General features: G+C 39.1%; 1 protein-coding gene across 1 annotated transcript; it reads right to left on the bottom strand.

The window, feature by feature from the left end:
- Nucleotides 1-1,657: 1,657 nt before the first annotated feature.
- Nucleotides 1,658-16,197, bottom strand: LOC134676324 (homeobox protein notochord-like). The gene is made up of 4 exons (XM_063534700.1): nt 15,828-16,197; nt 10,141-10,213; nt 4,475-4,616; nt 1,658-3,018 (listed from the first exon to the last, which is right to left on the bottom strand). The coding sequence occupies exons 1-4, from the start codon at nt 16,144-16,146 to the stop codon at nt 2,902-2,904; spliced, it is 651 nt and encodes a 216-aa protein (XP_063390770.1). The 5' UTR covers nt 16,147-16,197; the 3' UTR covers nt 1,658-2,901.
- Nucleotides 16,198-16,852: the final 655 nt, after the last annotated feature.

The raw sequence follows: 16,852 nt of genomic DNA, 5'->3' as shown, positions 1-16,852 counted from the left end.
GCAATGACACCGGACAAAGAAATTGCACAGGTGGAATACCACCCTTACACACTTCGCCCTATTTATTTGCCGAAATATTCTGTTTTCATATCTTTTTTTACCTTATAATATAGTCTGTCAAGCCATTTACGTCAGTAATAAAATAGAAAATTTGAGTTTCACGCCTTTTTTACTGACAAAGTTGTTTGACAGACTATAGTATGGCGCGTATTTTTTTTCCTTTCATAAACCAAAATGGACACAGTACTTTGCGTATATATTAGAATTATTATCATCGCGAAGTATTATTAAAAGGGCCAAACTACATAGCTTACAGGGTGAAAAGAAACAGTGGCCCATTTTATAAAGCTACAAGTTACAATTTACAAGCGGAAGTCTCGTTCTAAAACATAGGGTTAGAAAGAGACTTCCGCTTGTAAATTGTAACTTGTAGCTTTATAAAATGGGCCACAGGTTTTTATTTTAAAAGATCTTATTTAATGAATGACCAAAAATGTACATTATCTTATCAAATATACTATACACCACTCGATCTTCCCAATCAAATCGTCACAATTTACAGATCAATACAGATCTTTGCCCACAAAAAATGCAAAAAAAAATAGAACGACTTCATTCGAAACTGGGCTATAACCGCGAAAATCGAAGTTCGCAAATTGAGGGGATTTTTCGCTGTTACTCTAATTACGCCTTCATTGGAGTAAAAGAGAAAGATTCTTCGCAATTTGCGAATTTCGGTTTTTGCAGTAGCCCCTCTGCAAACACAACGAATTTTTCGAATCGTTAACTCGACATTCTTAAAGCTAATACCGCGAAAATTGCAATTTCGTTATCTGCCTCTCTATCGCTCAAATACCTATGCAAGTGTGATAGAGAGGCAGATTCCGAAATTTTGATTTTGTGAAGTGAGTCATGGCAAAAATGGCGATGCCGAAAAGGAAACCGCTGATGATTGAAAATTATGGCTTTAATAATAAGAAAGACAGTTAAGTACCACGGAAGAGAGAATGAGCGCGCCGGTAAGTATACAGTCGCCATCAGATATATCGGAGCGGCCGAGGTGCTCAAAATTATCTAAACAGGCACTCTAACGCATTGACAATAGAGTGAATAAAGGAGTCTTCAGATATTTGTGAGCACCTTGGCTGCTCCAATATATTTGATGGAAAATTTACAAATTTCTTAAGAACTACCTATAGGTAAATGGTGATAATTTGATTGTATTTCTCACTAGTTTACACTACCAATACATAATGTATTAAATAAGATATGGGGCTTACAAACACTTCGAAATAATTTCAAACCGACAGTGTAAGAGTACCTACCTTCAGAGGGTTCACCATGAAAATCGAAATTTCGTTATGTGATCGCTCGAATATGCAAGAGGACAGAGAGATAGCGAAATTATCGCTCTTCTATATTCTAGCGATAGAGAGGCAAATAGACAATGAGCAAAGCAATTCCCGGTGAGATCTTGTGTGTTTTTTTACGCATAAGACTCAGGAGAGCTGAGATTGGTATTCAATTCCGTTGCGTCATCGGCGAGCTTATATGTTACATGTTAAGGCCAGTCTAGACTGGGCAATTTTTCGCACAATGTGATAAATTGACAATTTAATTGGGTGGTGTTGGCGTAAAAATGAAATTGGCTCGCTGATTCCAGTTCATTGGTACCTTTACTGATACACTTAAGAGAGTACCTAGCTGTTACGCACTTAAATAAAAGAACCACATTTCCTTAGTATAGCAAGCCAAATGTAAACTATGTTAATATCTTACGAACTATCTTAAATTATTAACGCAAATAATGTTCCCGCAAATCGTCCGTGTCGAAAAAAACACTTTTTATAGTTCTTATTGGTTCTTATAAGTATTCTAAACACCTAGACTTCTCAGTACCTTACCATTACTTGTAGTCACTACAATATACTTATAAGTTCACTGATAATTTTAAATCACTTTTAATGTAGTCTCACATTTTTAAAGTCAATTTTCGCACCAAAACATATATGTATACATCATTTTGCCACGTTAGACCTAAAGGTCTAATAAATAACCACTTGATTCGTCGTAATTCTTCTCCAGACATTAGGAGCATTATGGAGATTCAATATTCCCTTTTTCTAGCCTATTTGAGTGTCCCAATGATGGGCATAGGCCTCTCGCCTTAATTTCCAAGACTCCCGATTGGGTGCTTCCTCCGGCCAGTTGTTCAGGAAGCTGTCCAGGTCGTCCCGCCATCTCCGTTTGGGCCTGCCACGTCCCTCTACCGGCATCCACATGGTGGCTAAGCTAGCGCACCTTTCCGGATACATACGGTAGACGTGACCGGCCCAGTCCCAGTAGGCTAGGAATATTCCCTTTTACTTAAGACTTTGTTTATGAATACTAATCAGAATACTCTCGCGTAGTCCCAAGACATTCTAGGCTTGGTATACCCAAGACATCTCATTATGAGTGAAGGTACTTGTGTCAATTCTTGGCTGCTTATCTTTTGACATAACTCTAGTAACTGCTGGTAGTTCCAGAGGTCCTCGTTTCCAGGTCTGGTCAGGCGCTGTTCCTTAACTTTCAGTTGGCCCTTGCGTTACTATCTATCCAAATCTTAAGCGTTACTCCTAAGATTATAGGTCCGATCGTTTGATTCTTGTTATATCAATCTAGGAAGTCTAGGATAACTCTAGCTAGTGGTTCTAAGATTACAGGTCTTCGTCTCCGTCAGGTCTGAGTCTGCAGAACAGCTAGCGTCACCTCCATGAGGTACTTGTGTCACTATCTCTCCTAGTTCTTAACTCTGGTAATGCTGAAATTGTCCTCGTCTTGGTCACAGCACAATATGATGCAGATCGGCTACTGTAGTGTTGACAGGTTCAAGGATTACTCTAGCTAGTGGTTCTAAGATTACAGGTCTTCGTCTCCGTCAGTTCTGTGTCTCTGCAGCACAGCTAGCCGCTGCTGCGTCACCTCCAGGTGGTGCTTGCGCCACTTGATGCGTCTGTTCTGGAACCACACCTTCACCTGGAACAGGAATAGACTGATATTCATTTGTTCTGTTTTATACCATCGTGAGTATTTTATTCGGGATATTGTTTGTTAGAAAAATACAGGTGTGCTGTGTAGAGCGGAGAGATTACAGCAGCCCTAAACTGAGATGCTAAATGAAAGATATAACACTTTAAACTCTGGCGGTTTTGTACGCATATTTAATCATACAAACAGGTCTACCGCGATTATGCGCGTACCTGTTGGGTATCTGTGGTTCAGCAGACTAAACTATCTGTGGGCCTGTGGCAGCACTTGCAAGTTTTTTAATAAAGAGTTACTCTTATAATTATAAATTATAAAGTGTATTATTGAAATAAAACATGGCGCAGTCGGTAGGAATATATTTAGTAGATAGTAGAAATATATTTAACCATTAGAAATCTGATCTAAGAATAAGGAGCAAATAGTTTATTATTTACTAGGTATCAGGCTCTGAATTCAGACCCTTACAAGGGTATCTATTGTTTCCCAAATAGTTTTAAGTCATAATGTATTGTTTGTCCGAATTTTCGTTAGTCATAAGTAATTGGATTTTCTCAGAAACGCGTAACTTTTCAGGATTGACATAAAACAAACCTAACCTAACCTAACGAATCTATAGAATAACCTTAGGAAAATCCTGAAAAGTTAACGGTTTCAGTTTTATGACTAACGATAATATGACAAACAATACATTATGACTTAAAACTTTATGGGAAACAAAGGGACCCCCCCTTACAATGTTTTGATAAGGTAGGCAATAAATGTGGCTGGAAAAACATGGCAATTAGGAGCAGAGCATTCCATGAAATTGTCTACCGTTTGTCCCGTACAATCGCGAATTTTATAAAGATTTGCAGGTATAAGAGTTTCCTTTAATATTAAAAATGGTCAAAAATATGCACAGAAAAATAATTGCCTGCTTTAAATGCCGAAAAAAAAAGTCGCAACACAGGAAATAAAATGCGTTTGTACGGGACAGCCCGTGGAATGCTCCAATAGCGGAAAATATTTAAATATTTAAATAATTTGTGAGCTGTAGGGCTCGCGCTTGTACTCTGCCTCCCTGCCTCCAGCGGTTCCAGTTGCTCAAAACCTGCAACATTACTGACCTGTGCCTCTGTGAGCTGTAACGCATGAGCCAGATATAGTCGCTCGGGGCCGACCATATACTGCTGGCGCTCGAACTCTGCCTCCAGCAGTTCAACACCTGGAAATACTAACCTGTGCCTCTGTGAGCTGTAACGTATGAGCCAGATATAGTCTCTCGGGGCCGACCATATACTGCTGGCGCTCGAACTCTGCCTCCAGCAGTTCAACACCTGGAAATACTAACCTGTGCCTCTGTGAGCTGTAACGTATGAGCCAGATATAGTCTCTCGGGGCCGACCATATACTGCTGGCGCTCGAACTCTGCCTCCAGCAGTTCAACACCTGCAGCAATACTGACCTGTGCCTCTGTGAGCTGTAACGCATGAGCCAGATATAGTCTCTCGGGGCCGACCATGTATTGCTGGCGCTCGAACTCTGCCTCCAACCTCTCGAGCTGTTCCGGAGTGAAAATAGTTCTGATGCGTTTGCTTCGCCCGGAACTGAAACACCATACTAACGTTAAGATAGAACCTATACAGTGGCGTAGCTAGGGGGGGGGGGGGGCGGCGGGGGCGGCGCGCCCCGGGTGACACCCGACCGTGAACATCAGTTGTGCCACCTATACAAAATCGTAAAATGAAAGCGATCCTGAATTATTTAACATAAATTACAATTACTCTTTTTAAATATATTTTACAATTTTGATTGATTTTTGGGGTGACCCCCACAATTTCCACACCGGGTGCCACCCCTGCCACAGAATAAATAATAGTACTAGGTACAGAAGACTCACTCTCTAACAAAACGCGTCTGTCACAATCAGCATAGATATGGCCGCTAGGTGGCGACAGCGCCACGCGCGGCTTATGGCAAACCCCAAAATTGGGGGAGAGTGGGGAGACATTCCTCTTTCGGGCATTCTTGGTTCCGTTCGGCTCAGCATTGCTCCGAGCAACTATTAGGGTTGGCACAACTTGACGTCTCTTTGCGAACCCTATATAGCCGATTGGGATAGTACCATACATGAAAAGGGATAGCATGATTCGTCCCTGAATCGCTGACAAACTTCGGTTTTGTAGGAAGTGTCCTTTCACTACGGTAGTAGTATTACTTATTGTTGAGTATGTATAGATTTATACTGGCTGATTAGTTGTTAAATGTTAGTATGAAACTTGACGAGTTCTAGGTCAATATGTCACAGCGTCAATAAGAAAGGAATATCTGTTTTTGTATATTATGATGGTTTAATTTAAATATATATATTATGTTTCGGACCTCTGAGCATTACTTAATATGGTAGCAGCATCGTGTGAATGGTTAATGAAGAAAGATATATACAAGTAAGTGGAAAAATGAGTAGTAACGATAAAATAATTATACCCGTGTTTGACGGAACCGAATACGCGAACTGGAAAATTCGGTTGATGAAATATTTACAGTTTAAAAAATGCAAGGAAGTAGCGACTAGAGATAAAACAGACAAGGACGATGCTAGTAAATGGGAAGAGATGGATATTCAGGCTACGAATTATATTTACAGCGCTATTACCAACCGGCAGTTAGAATATATAAGCGAGGTAGAGTCGGCATATAAAATAATATTAAAATTCGACGAAATGTATTTGAAAGAATCAACCGCTTTACAAATTGTGTGCAGAAATAATCTAGAAAATATAAAGCTAGCTAAATATACGGATATAAATGTTTTCTTCGACGATTTTGAACGATGTGTCAATGATTTGAAAAATGCCGGCGCCATTATTTCTGAAAGTGAAAAATTAAATTATATGCTAAAAGCGCTACCGGAAAGTTACAGCTATATAGGCGATTTAATAGACGTGTTACCGGAAACTGAAAGAACTGTTGAATACTTGAAAAGTAAAATACGAATGAAAAATTTACAAAAAGTAGATGAAGAGTTACCTAACCGATCGAACGCATTTAAAGTAAATACTGAAAATAAACCGACTTGTTTTACGTGTGGAAAGCCTGGTCACGTGCGCAGAGATTGCTGGCACGGAAGTCGTGGTCGCGGACGCGGACATTCAGGTCCACATCATGGTCGTGGACGCGGTGACCATAATTTTAGACCAAATAGAGGTAGAGGATCTTACCAGAGCAATACTTATTATAACAGAAATAGCTTCCACACATCAATTGTGCATAATTCGACGAAAAGTGAAGAGAATACGGTAAAGTCGGGTCAGATAAATTGGCTTTTAGACAGCGGATGTACAGACCACATCGTAAATACTGATGAATATTTTGACAAATATATAACTTTAAAGATGCCCGTAAAAGTAAAAGTTGGAGATGGAAGATTTTTGAAAGCAACGAAAGTTGGCAGCATTGCGACATATTTTCCTGTTTATGAGAATAAAAATAAAGTGGTCATAGGTAATGTATTTTACATAAAAGAGATGAAAGCAAACTTGTTGAGCTATGCGAAGATTACAGACAATCACACAATAATTTCGTCAGGACATTTGTCAAAGATATATAACCGGAATAGAGAACTAATAGCAATTGCGAAGAAGGAGGACAGATTATATAAAATGACAAGCTTCATTACAAAAACAATTGGTGTAAATGTCGCAAACAGTAATATGACAATGAAAGAAAAACTTCATAGAACACTTGGTCATGTAAATTTCAATCATCTTGACGTTATGTGCAGAAAACAACTATTGGAAGGAATACCTGAGCAATTAGAGACAGACTATATGAAATGTGCGATCTGCGTTGAAAACAAAATGCATAACTTACCATTTAATAATAATCGGACGAAAGCGGAAGATATATTACAGATTGTGCATACGGATGTTAATGGACCACATAGAACGACAGGACATCAAGGAGAAAAATATTTTCTAACATTTATAGATGATTATAGCAAGCTGGCAAAAGTATTTTGTATCGGATCAAAGGAAGAAGTATATGACTGTTTTGTGGAATATGTAAATGAGCTACAAAATTTAACAGGAAAAATAATAAAGGAATTGAGATGCGACAATGGTAGAGAATATATTAATAAAAGAATTTTTAATTTTGCGAGAGAAAAGGGTATTATGATTAAGCCCTGCCCAGCATATGTGCATGAATTGAATGGTACGGCAGAAAGATATAATAGATCGATTATGGATATGGCTCGATGCCTTTTAGCAGAAGCAAAAGTTGACAGACGATTTTGGCCAGAAGCCGTAAAAACAGCAGCTTATTTAAAGAACCGAATATTGACAAATACTCAAGAAAGAAAGACTCCATATGAACTATTTTTCCAGAAGAAGCCATCTGCAAAATATTTAAAAATGTATGGCAGTAAAGTTTATGTTAGAACGCCAGAAGAAAGGAGAAGGTCAAAATGGGACCATAAATCAGAAATGGGAATTCTACTCGGATATACAGATGTTGGTTATAGAGTACTGATTAATGACAGAATTATCATAGCAAGACACGTAGATATAATTGAAAAAGATGTGAAATTAATTGCTTTTGACGGCGAGGAAGAAAGTAAAGAGGAAAATAAAAAAGAAGAAGAAAAGTGGGAAGATACCCTAAATGAAATTGAACCTGAAGATACAGTACAAGAAAATGATAATGACGACAACGTAATTGATGAGACGAGAAAGTCTAAGAGACATATTAAAGCACCAGTCCGTTTCGACGAAGAATACGGCTACTATTGTATAACTGTTAATTATTGTGATGCGATGATTCCAGATACTTTTCAGGAGGCGACCAAATGTGACGAGGCAGAGCAATGGAAAGAGGCAATGGATAGAGAGATGAACAGTCTTGTGAAGAATAATACTTGGACGCTGGTAAATGCTCCAGAGAACAAAAAGGTACTTGACGTTAAATGGGTATATACGAAGAAAACCAACGGTCTCTATATAGCAAGGTTAGTGGTACGAGGCTTTCAACAGACAGATAATGTCGAAGATACATATTCACCTGTAGCTAGGATGCAAACTTTGAAACTACTTTTATCATTTTGTTGTCAATTTAACCTACATGTACATCAAATGGATGTAGAGACTGCCTTTTTTAAACGGTAAAGTGTTATCCGAAGTGTATGTCAAACAACCGTTAGGATATAACGATGATACTGGTAAAATATATAAATTATATAAGTCCTTATACGGATTAAAGGAAAGCCCACGTGCGTGGTACGAATGTTTTCATAAATTTGTGTTGACCTTAGGGTTTCAGCGAAGTAAATATGACTATTGTCTCTATGTGAAAAATGATAATAACCAAACAGTATATATATTAGTATATGTAGATGATTTATTAATTGCTTGCAAAGATGAACAAATGGTTGCTACGATAAAAAATAAATTGAGTAGTTATTTTAGAATGAAGGACATGGGAAAAGTTAAAAACTATATAGGAATTGATGTTGAGTATGATTACAGTAAAGCGAATATTTTAACTTTGAGCCAAGAAAAATATATAGAGTCGTTAGCAAAAAAGTATAAAATTGAAAATTCTAAATTGTATAAAACACCGATGGAGATTAATATAAAACTTGACAGATGTGAGCTGAATGAGGATGTAAAATATCGAAATTTGATAGGAGCGTTGCTCTATATTAGTTCTGGTACTCGACCAGATATAGCTTATTGTGTCAATTATTTGAGCAGGTTTCAAAATAGTTATAACGAGACTCATTTTAAATGTGCATTGCGTGTTTTAAAATATTTATACGCGACAAAGAGCCTTAAGCTCACGTATTGCCAAAACTTGAAGGCTAATATTATGGATTGTTATGTAGATGCCGATTGGGCCGGAGATGTTTTAGATAGAAAATCTACCACAGGATTTGTAATAAGGTTATTCGGAAACGCTGTTTATTGGAAGTCAAAGAAACAAAGCAGCGTAACTAAGTCTTCAACATTTGCCGAATATATAGCGTTATCCGAAGCCGTAACTGAGATCATTCTTTTACGAAGTGTGCTTAATGATGTGTTTTTAACGTTCAATGATCCAGTCAATATGTACGAAGACAATTCAGGTGCGATGATTATCGCCAAGTATGGTAATTTTACGAAAAACTCAAAACACATTGAAGTGCATTATCACTACGTACATGAGAATTTTAAAAATGGTGTTATAAATATTATAAAAGTGAATTCTGAAGATAATGTAGCGGATATGCTGACTAAATCGTTAGGTCATGTTAAATTCTTTAAATTTAGACAAATGTTAAATGTAACATAATATACACCGTGTTATACAACGTGTTCATGATAAAGTTTAAAAATTGTAATTGTTCAAAGAATGTGAATTCAATTTAATTTAATATTGTAGATTAGTGTTGCAAGTGTTTATGTGTTGCCATGTATAAATCTAAGGAGGCGTGTTGAGTATGTATAGATTTATACTGGCTGATTAGTTGTTAAATGTTAGTATGAAACTTGACGAGTTCTAGGTCAATATGTCACAGGCGTCAATAAGAAAGGAATATCTGTTTTTGTATATTATGATGGTTTAATTTAAATATATATATTATGTTTCGGACCTCTGAGCATTACTTAATACTTATTCTGTGTCACTGTCGGCGGCCGATCGTAGGATCAGGCAGATCGTAATGTTCCTGTGTAATGTTTTGACGAGTCACATTAATCCAAGATATAGGTAGGATAGTTTCGTTAGGTTGCTTCAGATGCCCGAAGGGCAAATTGCCCAGAAATAGGAGCCCCGCGTTCCGTCAGGCTCCGTCGGCTCAGGGAACGAGTCAAAGATTTTCACGTTTCACGATATGTCTAGGAATTTCACGATCTGCCTGATCTTACGATCGGCCGCCGGCATCACAGTTACATATAAATCCAGGAGTATGTGTAGGTACTTAAAGACTATAAATACCTTAAAGCTTTACGGCTTGGCCACGACATTGCGCGACTGGCGACGGCGGCAACCATAGGTTGGAGCGAGACACAGCGATCGGACCTTTCGCTCCCGCCTATGGTTACCGCCGCCGCCGCCGCCAGTCGCGCAGTGTCGTGGTCGAGCCGTGTTTACCTGCTACTACAGGAGAGGGCGTGGCTGCGAGGGGGCTTCAGCTGCGGGGGCCTCGTCTCCGGCCGCGGGCTGTCTGCAACAAACACTGACTTGATTCAATTGTGTTGTGATTGATTGATGTGATGGTGTTGTTGTGTTGTTGAAGAGGCTTATAAATCATACCGGCGATTTGAGGAGAGTTGAAAGCGAGGTGGCCACTATAGTTCGTATTTTTTAGCATTAGAAATAAGGTAAACAATCTTGATGTGTCTTTTAATTGAAAAACACATTTTAAAAATAAGTTACGGCAAATATGTAACAATTATGAATCTAATACGATCATTTATATTCTTCTGCTTTCATAAGTAATAGTTTTTGATTTTTAAAAAGCGTTTTTCAATTAACAGACATGTCAAGATCGCTTACCTTCTTGCAAGTTCTTTCTAATGCTAAAAAAAACGAACTATAAATACAAGCGGCTACAGATGTAGTGCATAATTGTTTTCCATCGTATTTTATCGGAAACGTTCGTACCTATTTGTCATGCTACTTCAGTCAGCCTCAGTACTTTTTGTACCGAGACTGACTGAAATACTTAGCAAGTCGCGTACGTTTCCGTGAAAATACGAAGGACAATAATTATGCACTACATGTGTAGATCGTTTCGCGTTCGCCTCGCTTTCAACTCTGTGATAAGGCTCTAACTTCGGCCCTCCTGATAGTAAGCGATCACCGTAGACGGTAGACATAGGGCCTACAGACGCCTGCAACTCCAAGGGTTGTTTCATGCGCGTTGGCCAATGGTTGGCCATTTAAAAACATGTATGATATGACACTACTTTTTTAAAGAACGTCCGCGGGAGGTAATTCTTCATAAGCCGCACAGTGCTCGACCATTGCCTATTGGGTCGGACGATGATCCCTATTCGCTATGTGCACGACTGGTGCTGCCCTCATTTTGTCGGAATTTCTACGTTAAATCTTATGGACTAAAATTAGTTCAAGCGGCTGCCGCTAGTACTAATGTCGGACATTCCATAAGATTACCCTGTGTTTGTGACGATCAGCGCCACCGACTTCGCACGTTCCCAATAGCGGTTATTAGATCCACGCTTGCGAACGGGGGCGGTGTCGGGCCGTTTTCCCTTTCACAAAATATCAGAATATCGTTGTCAACATTTGAAAAAAAAACCGGGCAAGTGCGAGTCGGACTCGTGCACGAACGGTTCCGTACCATAATGCAAAAAAGGCAAAAAAAAAAAACGGTCACCCATCCAAGTACTGACTCCGCCCGACGTTGCTTAACTTCGGTCTAAAATCACGTTTGTTATTGTATGGGAGCCCCACTTAAATCTTTATTTTATTCTGTTTTTAGTATTTGTTGTTATAGCGGCAACAGAAATACATCACCTGTGAAAATTTCAACTGTCTAGCTATCACGGTTCGTGAGATACAGCCTGGTGGCAGACGGACGGACGGACGGACGGACAGCTGTCTTAGTAATAGGGTCCCGTTTTACTCTTTGGGTACGGAACCCTAAAAATAGTTCAAGTGTACACAAAAACATTCAATAAAACATTCAATATTTTTGGCTATTCGAGACGAAAGTTTTTTTATCTTTTCAAATATTGTTAACGAAACGAAACGGAAAACGACCCTCGCAAGAGTCATCGGGCCCGACATCGGGTCCGATCGCAAGTGCCCGGCGGCCGTATGGATCTAATAATTCAAATCTCTTTTGCTTGCGCTTAACCTTTTCGCCGTCATTGTCTTGATATAAAGTCAGCATTTCGTCCCTTAGTCTAATATTACTGCGGCATATTGTTGATAATATTAACATACGTTCGCGTTTGTGTATCAAAAATAATGATAATAAAAATGACATCATTTAGATTTCAATATATAATTCAAAATGTAAGTTAGAATTGGCCTCACGTTTATAAACATTCCCGTAGCGTAGACGGGTAAAAAATAATGCTACGTGTGCTACGCCGTAGGCCGTAGCAGCGGTGGTAGAAAGTGTTAATCAATAGTATATCGGCGCGATTCGGGAAATAATTTACGGCTCGATTCGGAAAAAGAATTAGATTTCTGCTAGACTTCAACAAGTAACGATACGGATAATTTAAAGATATTTGTAAGATAGATATGTCAAAGACGTTTCCGCGATTCTTTAGATTGGTTGCCCGAACTGCGCTGCAAAAGAGAACTAGTTGATATCTAAGATAAATTATAACGTATCTAGAATGGATCTAGTACGTCTCTTGTGAATATCTTGAATTTCGAATACGGCAGAATCAATAGTATATCGGCGCGATTCGGGAAATGATTTAGTTAGAGATTCAATAGATATGAAATAGTAAAGTAATGTGACGTTCCACGGCAAAAGGTACGCTTACGCTATTATTAACGCCGCTCCAGGCCGCGTAGCCAAGATGCCGATCGCTTACGCTCCGTAGCGATCGAAACGCAACTGTCACTGTCGCACTAATATGGAAGTGTGATAGAGATACATAATGGTTTTCGTTGTCGAAGCGATAGCGATTGTAACCTTGGCTAGGCCGGCAGTAGGTATTCAGCCGGGGCAATGGTACCTTTTGCCATGGAACGTCACATATCTTTACTATTTCATATCTAGTGAATCTCTAATTTATTTCCCGAATCGAGCCGTATATATAGGTATTGTGTATTAACACATTCAGGGCCAAGAACCCGACGGTCGGGTACCCTGTTCGTAGCGACTACGCGCTACATACGGCGAAACCGTGACTACGCGCTGCGAGCGTAACCCGTAACACTTAGTGGCAATTAATGTGTATGGTAAACAAAAATTTACCAACGAGTGTAGATTAAACTTAATTTACTTGTTTTCGTAAATGATCACCGCCCGTGGCACAAAGGCACAACACAATATTTATAATGACATTTATTTTGTGAGGAAAGAAAAGGGAATAGTTATTTGTTTCACTCGGGGGGCAAAATTGTTGTTTAACCGCTCGTGCTAATATTGATAGCCGAGCAAGCGAAAGATTCCAAAATTTAACCACGAGCGTAGCGAGTGGTTCGAAGAAGGGAATCTTGAGCGTTGCGAGGGTTTCAAAGCACGAGGGTTAAACAAAATTTGCCCCCGAGTGAAACACAAAAATTTTCACCACACCAACCCGAAGCAAATGGTAATTAAATGTAAAATATCAAACAAAATCAAATCCAAATGAATGTTATTAAATATTTATCATCCTAAATCATCATTTAAACGTCAATTCTACCAGCATACATAAGAAAACAAATCAAAATTTGCATTTGACTACTTTTCCTCACATGTGAATAAAATGCAACTTTGCTATCAGTTTTTGAATGAATTACGCCTTTCCGAGCTGGTGTGGTGAAAATATAAGTAATCACATTTGTAAGGAAAGAAAAGGGAAAAAATTAAACTTCTGCCTAGTTTCGGACTCACAGCAAAGCCCGCATCTACGGATTTACGGACCACATCGCCTACCTATATAGTTCGTTTTTTTAGCATTAGAAATAAGGTAAACAATCTTGATGTGTCTTTTAATTGAAAAACACATTTTAAAAATAAGTTACGGCAAATATGTAACAATTATGAATCTAATACGATCATTTATATTCTTCTGCTTTCATAAGTAAACGTTTTTGATTTTTAAAAAGCGTTTTTTAATTAAAAGACTTGTTAAGATCGCTTACCTTCTTGCAAGTTCTTTCTAATGCTAAAAAAAACGAACTATATGTATTGGTAATAACCAAGGCCCCTACGCTTTCTGTTCTCTTTGACGGCGCAGCAACTAGTATAATTTCTCTCTCCTCGCTATTTTAAAAATGCCATTTGTCAAAAAAGGACAACCATACTGTTGACAAGGTGAACTTCAAATCAAGTGTTGCCTTTTTTGATGCATCCAGGCTGTGTATGTGTGCGTAAAAACGTGTATGTGTGCTCTTTTAGGGATGTGAAAAGTCGATTTTAATCATGTTATATATCGTTAAACGCTACACAGCGGAACGAAATAGCTATTAATTGAAGCTTCAATATCTTCGTTAAACATATACATAATTGAAATGCTAATGAATAATAAATATATTAGAATATAATAAAATATTTCAATTATTGCGGAACACATATCTTAGTAGGTATTTATGTATTTTAATTAAATATCTGAACTTTCCCTTGGTTCCCTGCTGGGGCGTGACGATAAAATTGTGATCTGATAACCACAATAAAGAATAAAAGCGTTTTTGTTCATTTTAAATATCGTCAAACCTTTGAAGTAAAATTAAAATTGTAAGAAATGTCGATAGTTTATCGATATGACTTTATCGACATGGCTACAGCAATGTGGTGTTAAATTGTTAATCGTACACTAAACAAAAGTGGCAACAGTGACAGCTCGCTGAGACACCGTCTCTATATATTATAAGTCTATGGTAATAACACATTTTGCGAGCAAGTGTGATGAAATAGTACATTACGATACACGTGCGAAAAGTAGGGAACTCGTGTCGATTTAAAACACTCCCTTCGGTCGTGTTTTAACTTATCGCCACTCGTTGCGAATTACCTTTTCGCATGTGTATTGTACAACGTTTTACAGTACATATGGCCCTTTAAATTTTCGAAACATGCACGTATTGTGCCAATTACCGCACTAGGGCGTGTGTGTGTGTGTGTGTGTGTGTGTGTCTCTCTCTCTCTCTGTGTGTGTGTGTGTGTGTGTGTGTGTGTGTGTGTGTGTGTGTGTGTGTGTATGTGTGTGTAATTATTTTTTGTTTTTTAAAAAGCGTTTTTCAATTAAAAGACACGTCAAGATCGCTTACCTTCTTGCAAGTTCTTTCTAATGCTAAAAAAACGAACTATAATTTATCGTACAATTCGTTTCTTTCGATTTGATAACAAAAACTGCTAATCTCCCGACGGCACGGAATAGTAGGTAGAGTCAGACCGCGAAAAGTCTGCCGCGGTTTTGATAGCCCACGCAGTGCAAGTGTTATTTCAAACGTCAAACTTCTATGAAATTATGACGTGTAAATAACACTTGCACTGCGTGGGCTGTCAAAATCGCTGCCGACTTTTCTTGGTCTAACTCTACTGAATTTTTTTATGGCATTTGGCCTTGATTCAAACGTTAGCGTTAGCCCCTTCAAAAGGGTCGGCAACGCTTGTGTATCTCCACCTATTTGCAAGCGCCCATAGGCTGCGGTGACTGCTTAGCATAAGGTGAGTCTTACACTCTTTTGCCACCGGGATAATTTCGGTATCTGCCTCTTTATCGCTCTTACATAATCAAGCGATTCAGAAGCAGATAACGAAATTTTATTTTCGTATTTTGCGGTAGGCCGTTATGTGCCGTCGGAAACTTTCCTAAATTTGCGAAATTTCCACATGGAAATATTTTAGGAAACTTCTCATATTCTATGGTAGCGGTCGGCAACAGGCAGGTATGTAATATTGTCAAACGACAATGTCTGATAAAGTCACACATATTAACAAAATGCAGCCCCGTTCAACTTGGTTAACTACATACTATGTGGCCCTTGGCTGCCAAAAGGTTGCCGACCGCTGTTCTATGGGAATCGAAATCCTCCATTTCCACAATGGAAGTTTTTTTTTGTTTCCTTAGAAAATTCTCTGAAATTTCCGATAACTTTTTAGAAAATTTCCGTAACTTACACGTCTGCGATTTTAAGCCTACCTTGCCGGAGCCCCGACGGCGCCATGCTCCTACAGAACCCCTCATTGAGCCTCTGAATCTCCTGCCCAGCCCAATAGCCCAGCTGTGGGCTCCTCAGCCGCTCCACACTCAAGTTCATCGCATCCTGCTCTGCCCCCGACAGCCCCAAGATGGCCGCTATCGTAAACGACTTGCCCGCCAAACTCGTCTTCCCTGTCAAATCCACTCCAAATTGACTATCATCCTCTGTAGATACAGGCGATGACCGATCGAAGCCATCTTGATACGACACAGCTAACAAATCCGTCAAGTTCGCCGGATACACAGACGGACGCTCCATTTTACACAAACTCACATTTCAAATTTAGAACGCTCACATTTTTTTTAATTGACTAGAGTTTATTAAGCGACTGGCCGCCGCGACGCGATTGCGGTTTATGATTAAAAGCGTATTTTAAAATTGGAAGGCGGGGCGACGTCAAACGATCGGTTTGGCGGGAAAAAAATGACATCGCATAGAGCGGTCAATTGAGGGTGCGATTTGGGGGGTGGTGGGGGGAGTTTGAGGGCTGTGATTGGTCGGGGCGGCGCGTGCGCGGAGGGGCGGGGCCAGATTTAGGAGGGAGTGGTCCCGCAGTGATTTGCGGTCCCGAAAGCCTTTGATTGAGGCAGGGAGGCATTCGGCTTGATGCCAATTGTAATATTGCAAATTGCAATCTAATGATGTTCGCTGCTTTAATTATGATTTAGATGTACACCAATTGTTCGTCTAGTAATTAATAACAGGAATATTAGACTATGTAGTTGGGTTGATCTAAATCGGTGCTTAACCCTCCAGTGATGACTAACTAGTACTTCCAGGTACTTGGTACTGGTACTTCCAGGGTCCCCTAGTGGCTCGCAGGACACAGTTTAGGAATCACTAAACTTGCATACCTAGACCTACACACCCTTCACAAAAAACGAACGTTCTCATATTTCTTTCTATGGTTTGGCAGAAGAATGCATGTATTTAGTTGTAAGTGAGATTGAGATAACGCTTTAAA

Source organism: Cydia fagiglandana, chromosome 24 (genome assembly GCF_963556715.1).
Source record: "Cydia fagiglandana chromosome 24, ilCydFagi1.1, whole genome shotgun sequence".
Lineage (NCBI taxonomy): Eukaryota > Metazoa > Arthropoda > Insecta > Lepidoptera > Tortricidae > Cydia > Cydia fagiglandana.
This window is presented reverse-complemented; position numbering and strand designations above follow the sequence as displayed.

What these genes read in the sequence shown, in the direction of transcription:
- LOC134676324 (XM_063534700.1), bottom strand. Translation starts at nt 16,146, where the DNA reads ATGGAGCGTCCGTCTGTGTATCCGGCGAACTTGACGGATTTGTTAGCT. An exon ending in GCCCTCTCCTGTAGTAGCAG is followed by an intron (nt 4,617 to 10,140) that starts GTAAACACGGCT and finishes ATGGTGTTTCAG; the next exon opens with TTCCGGGCGAAGCAAACGCA. An exon ending in TACAGCTCACAGAGGCACAG is followed by an intron (nt 3,019 to 4,474) that starts GTCAGTATTGCT and finishes TTCCTGTTCCAG; the next exon opens with GTGAAGGTGTGGTTCCAGAA.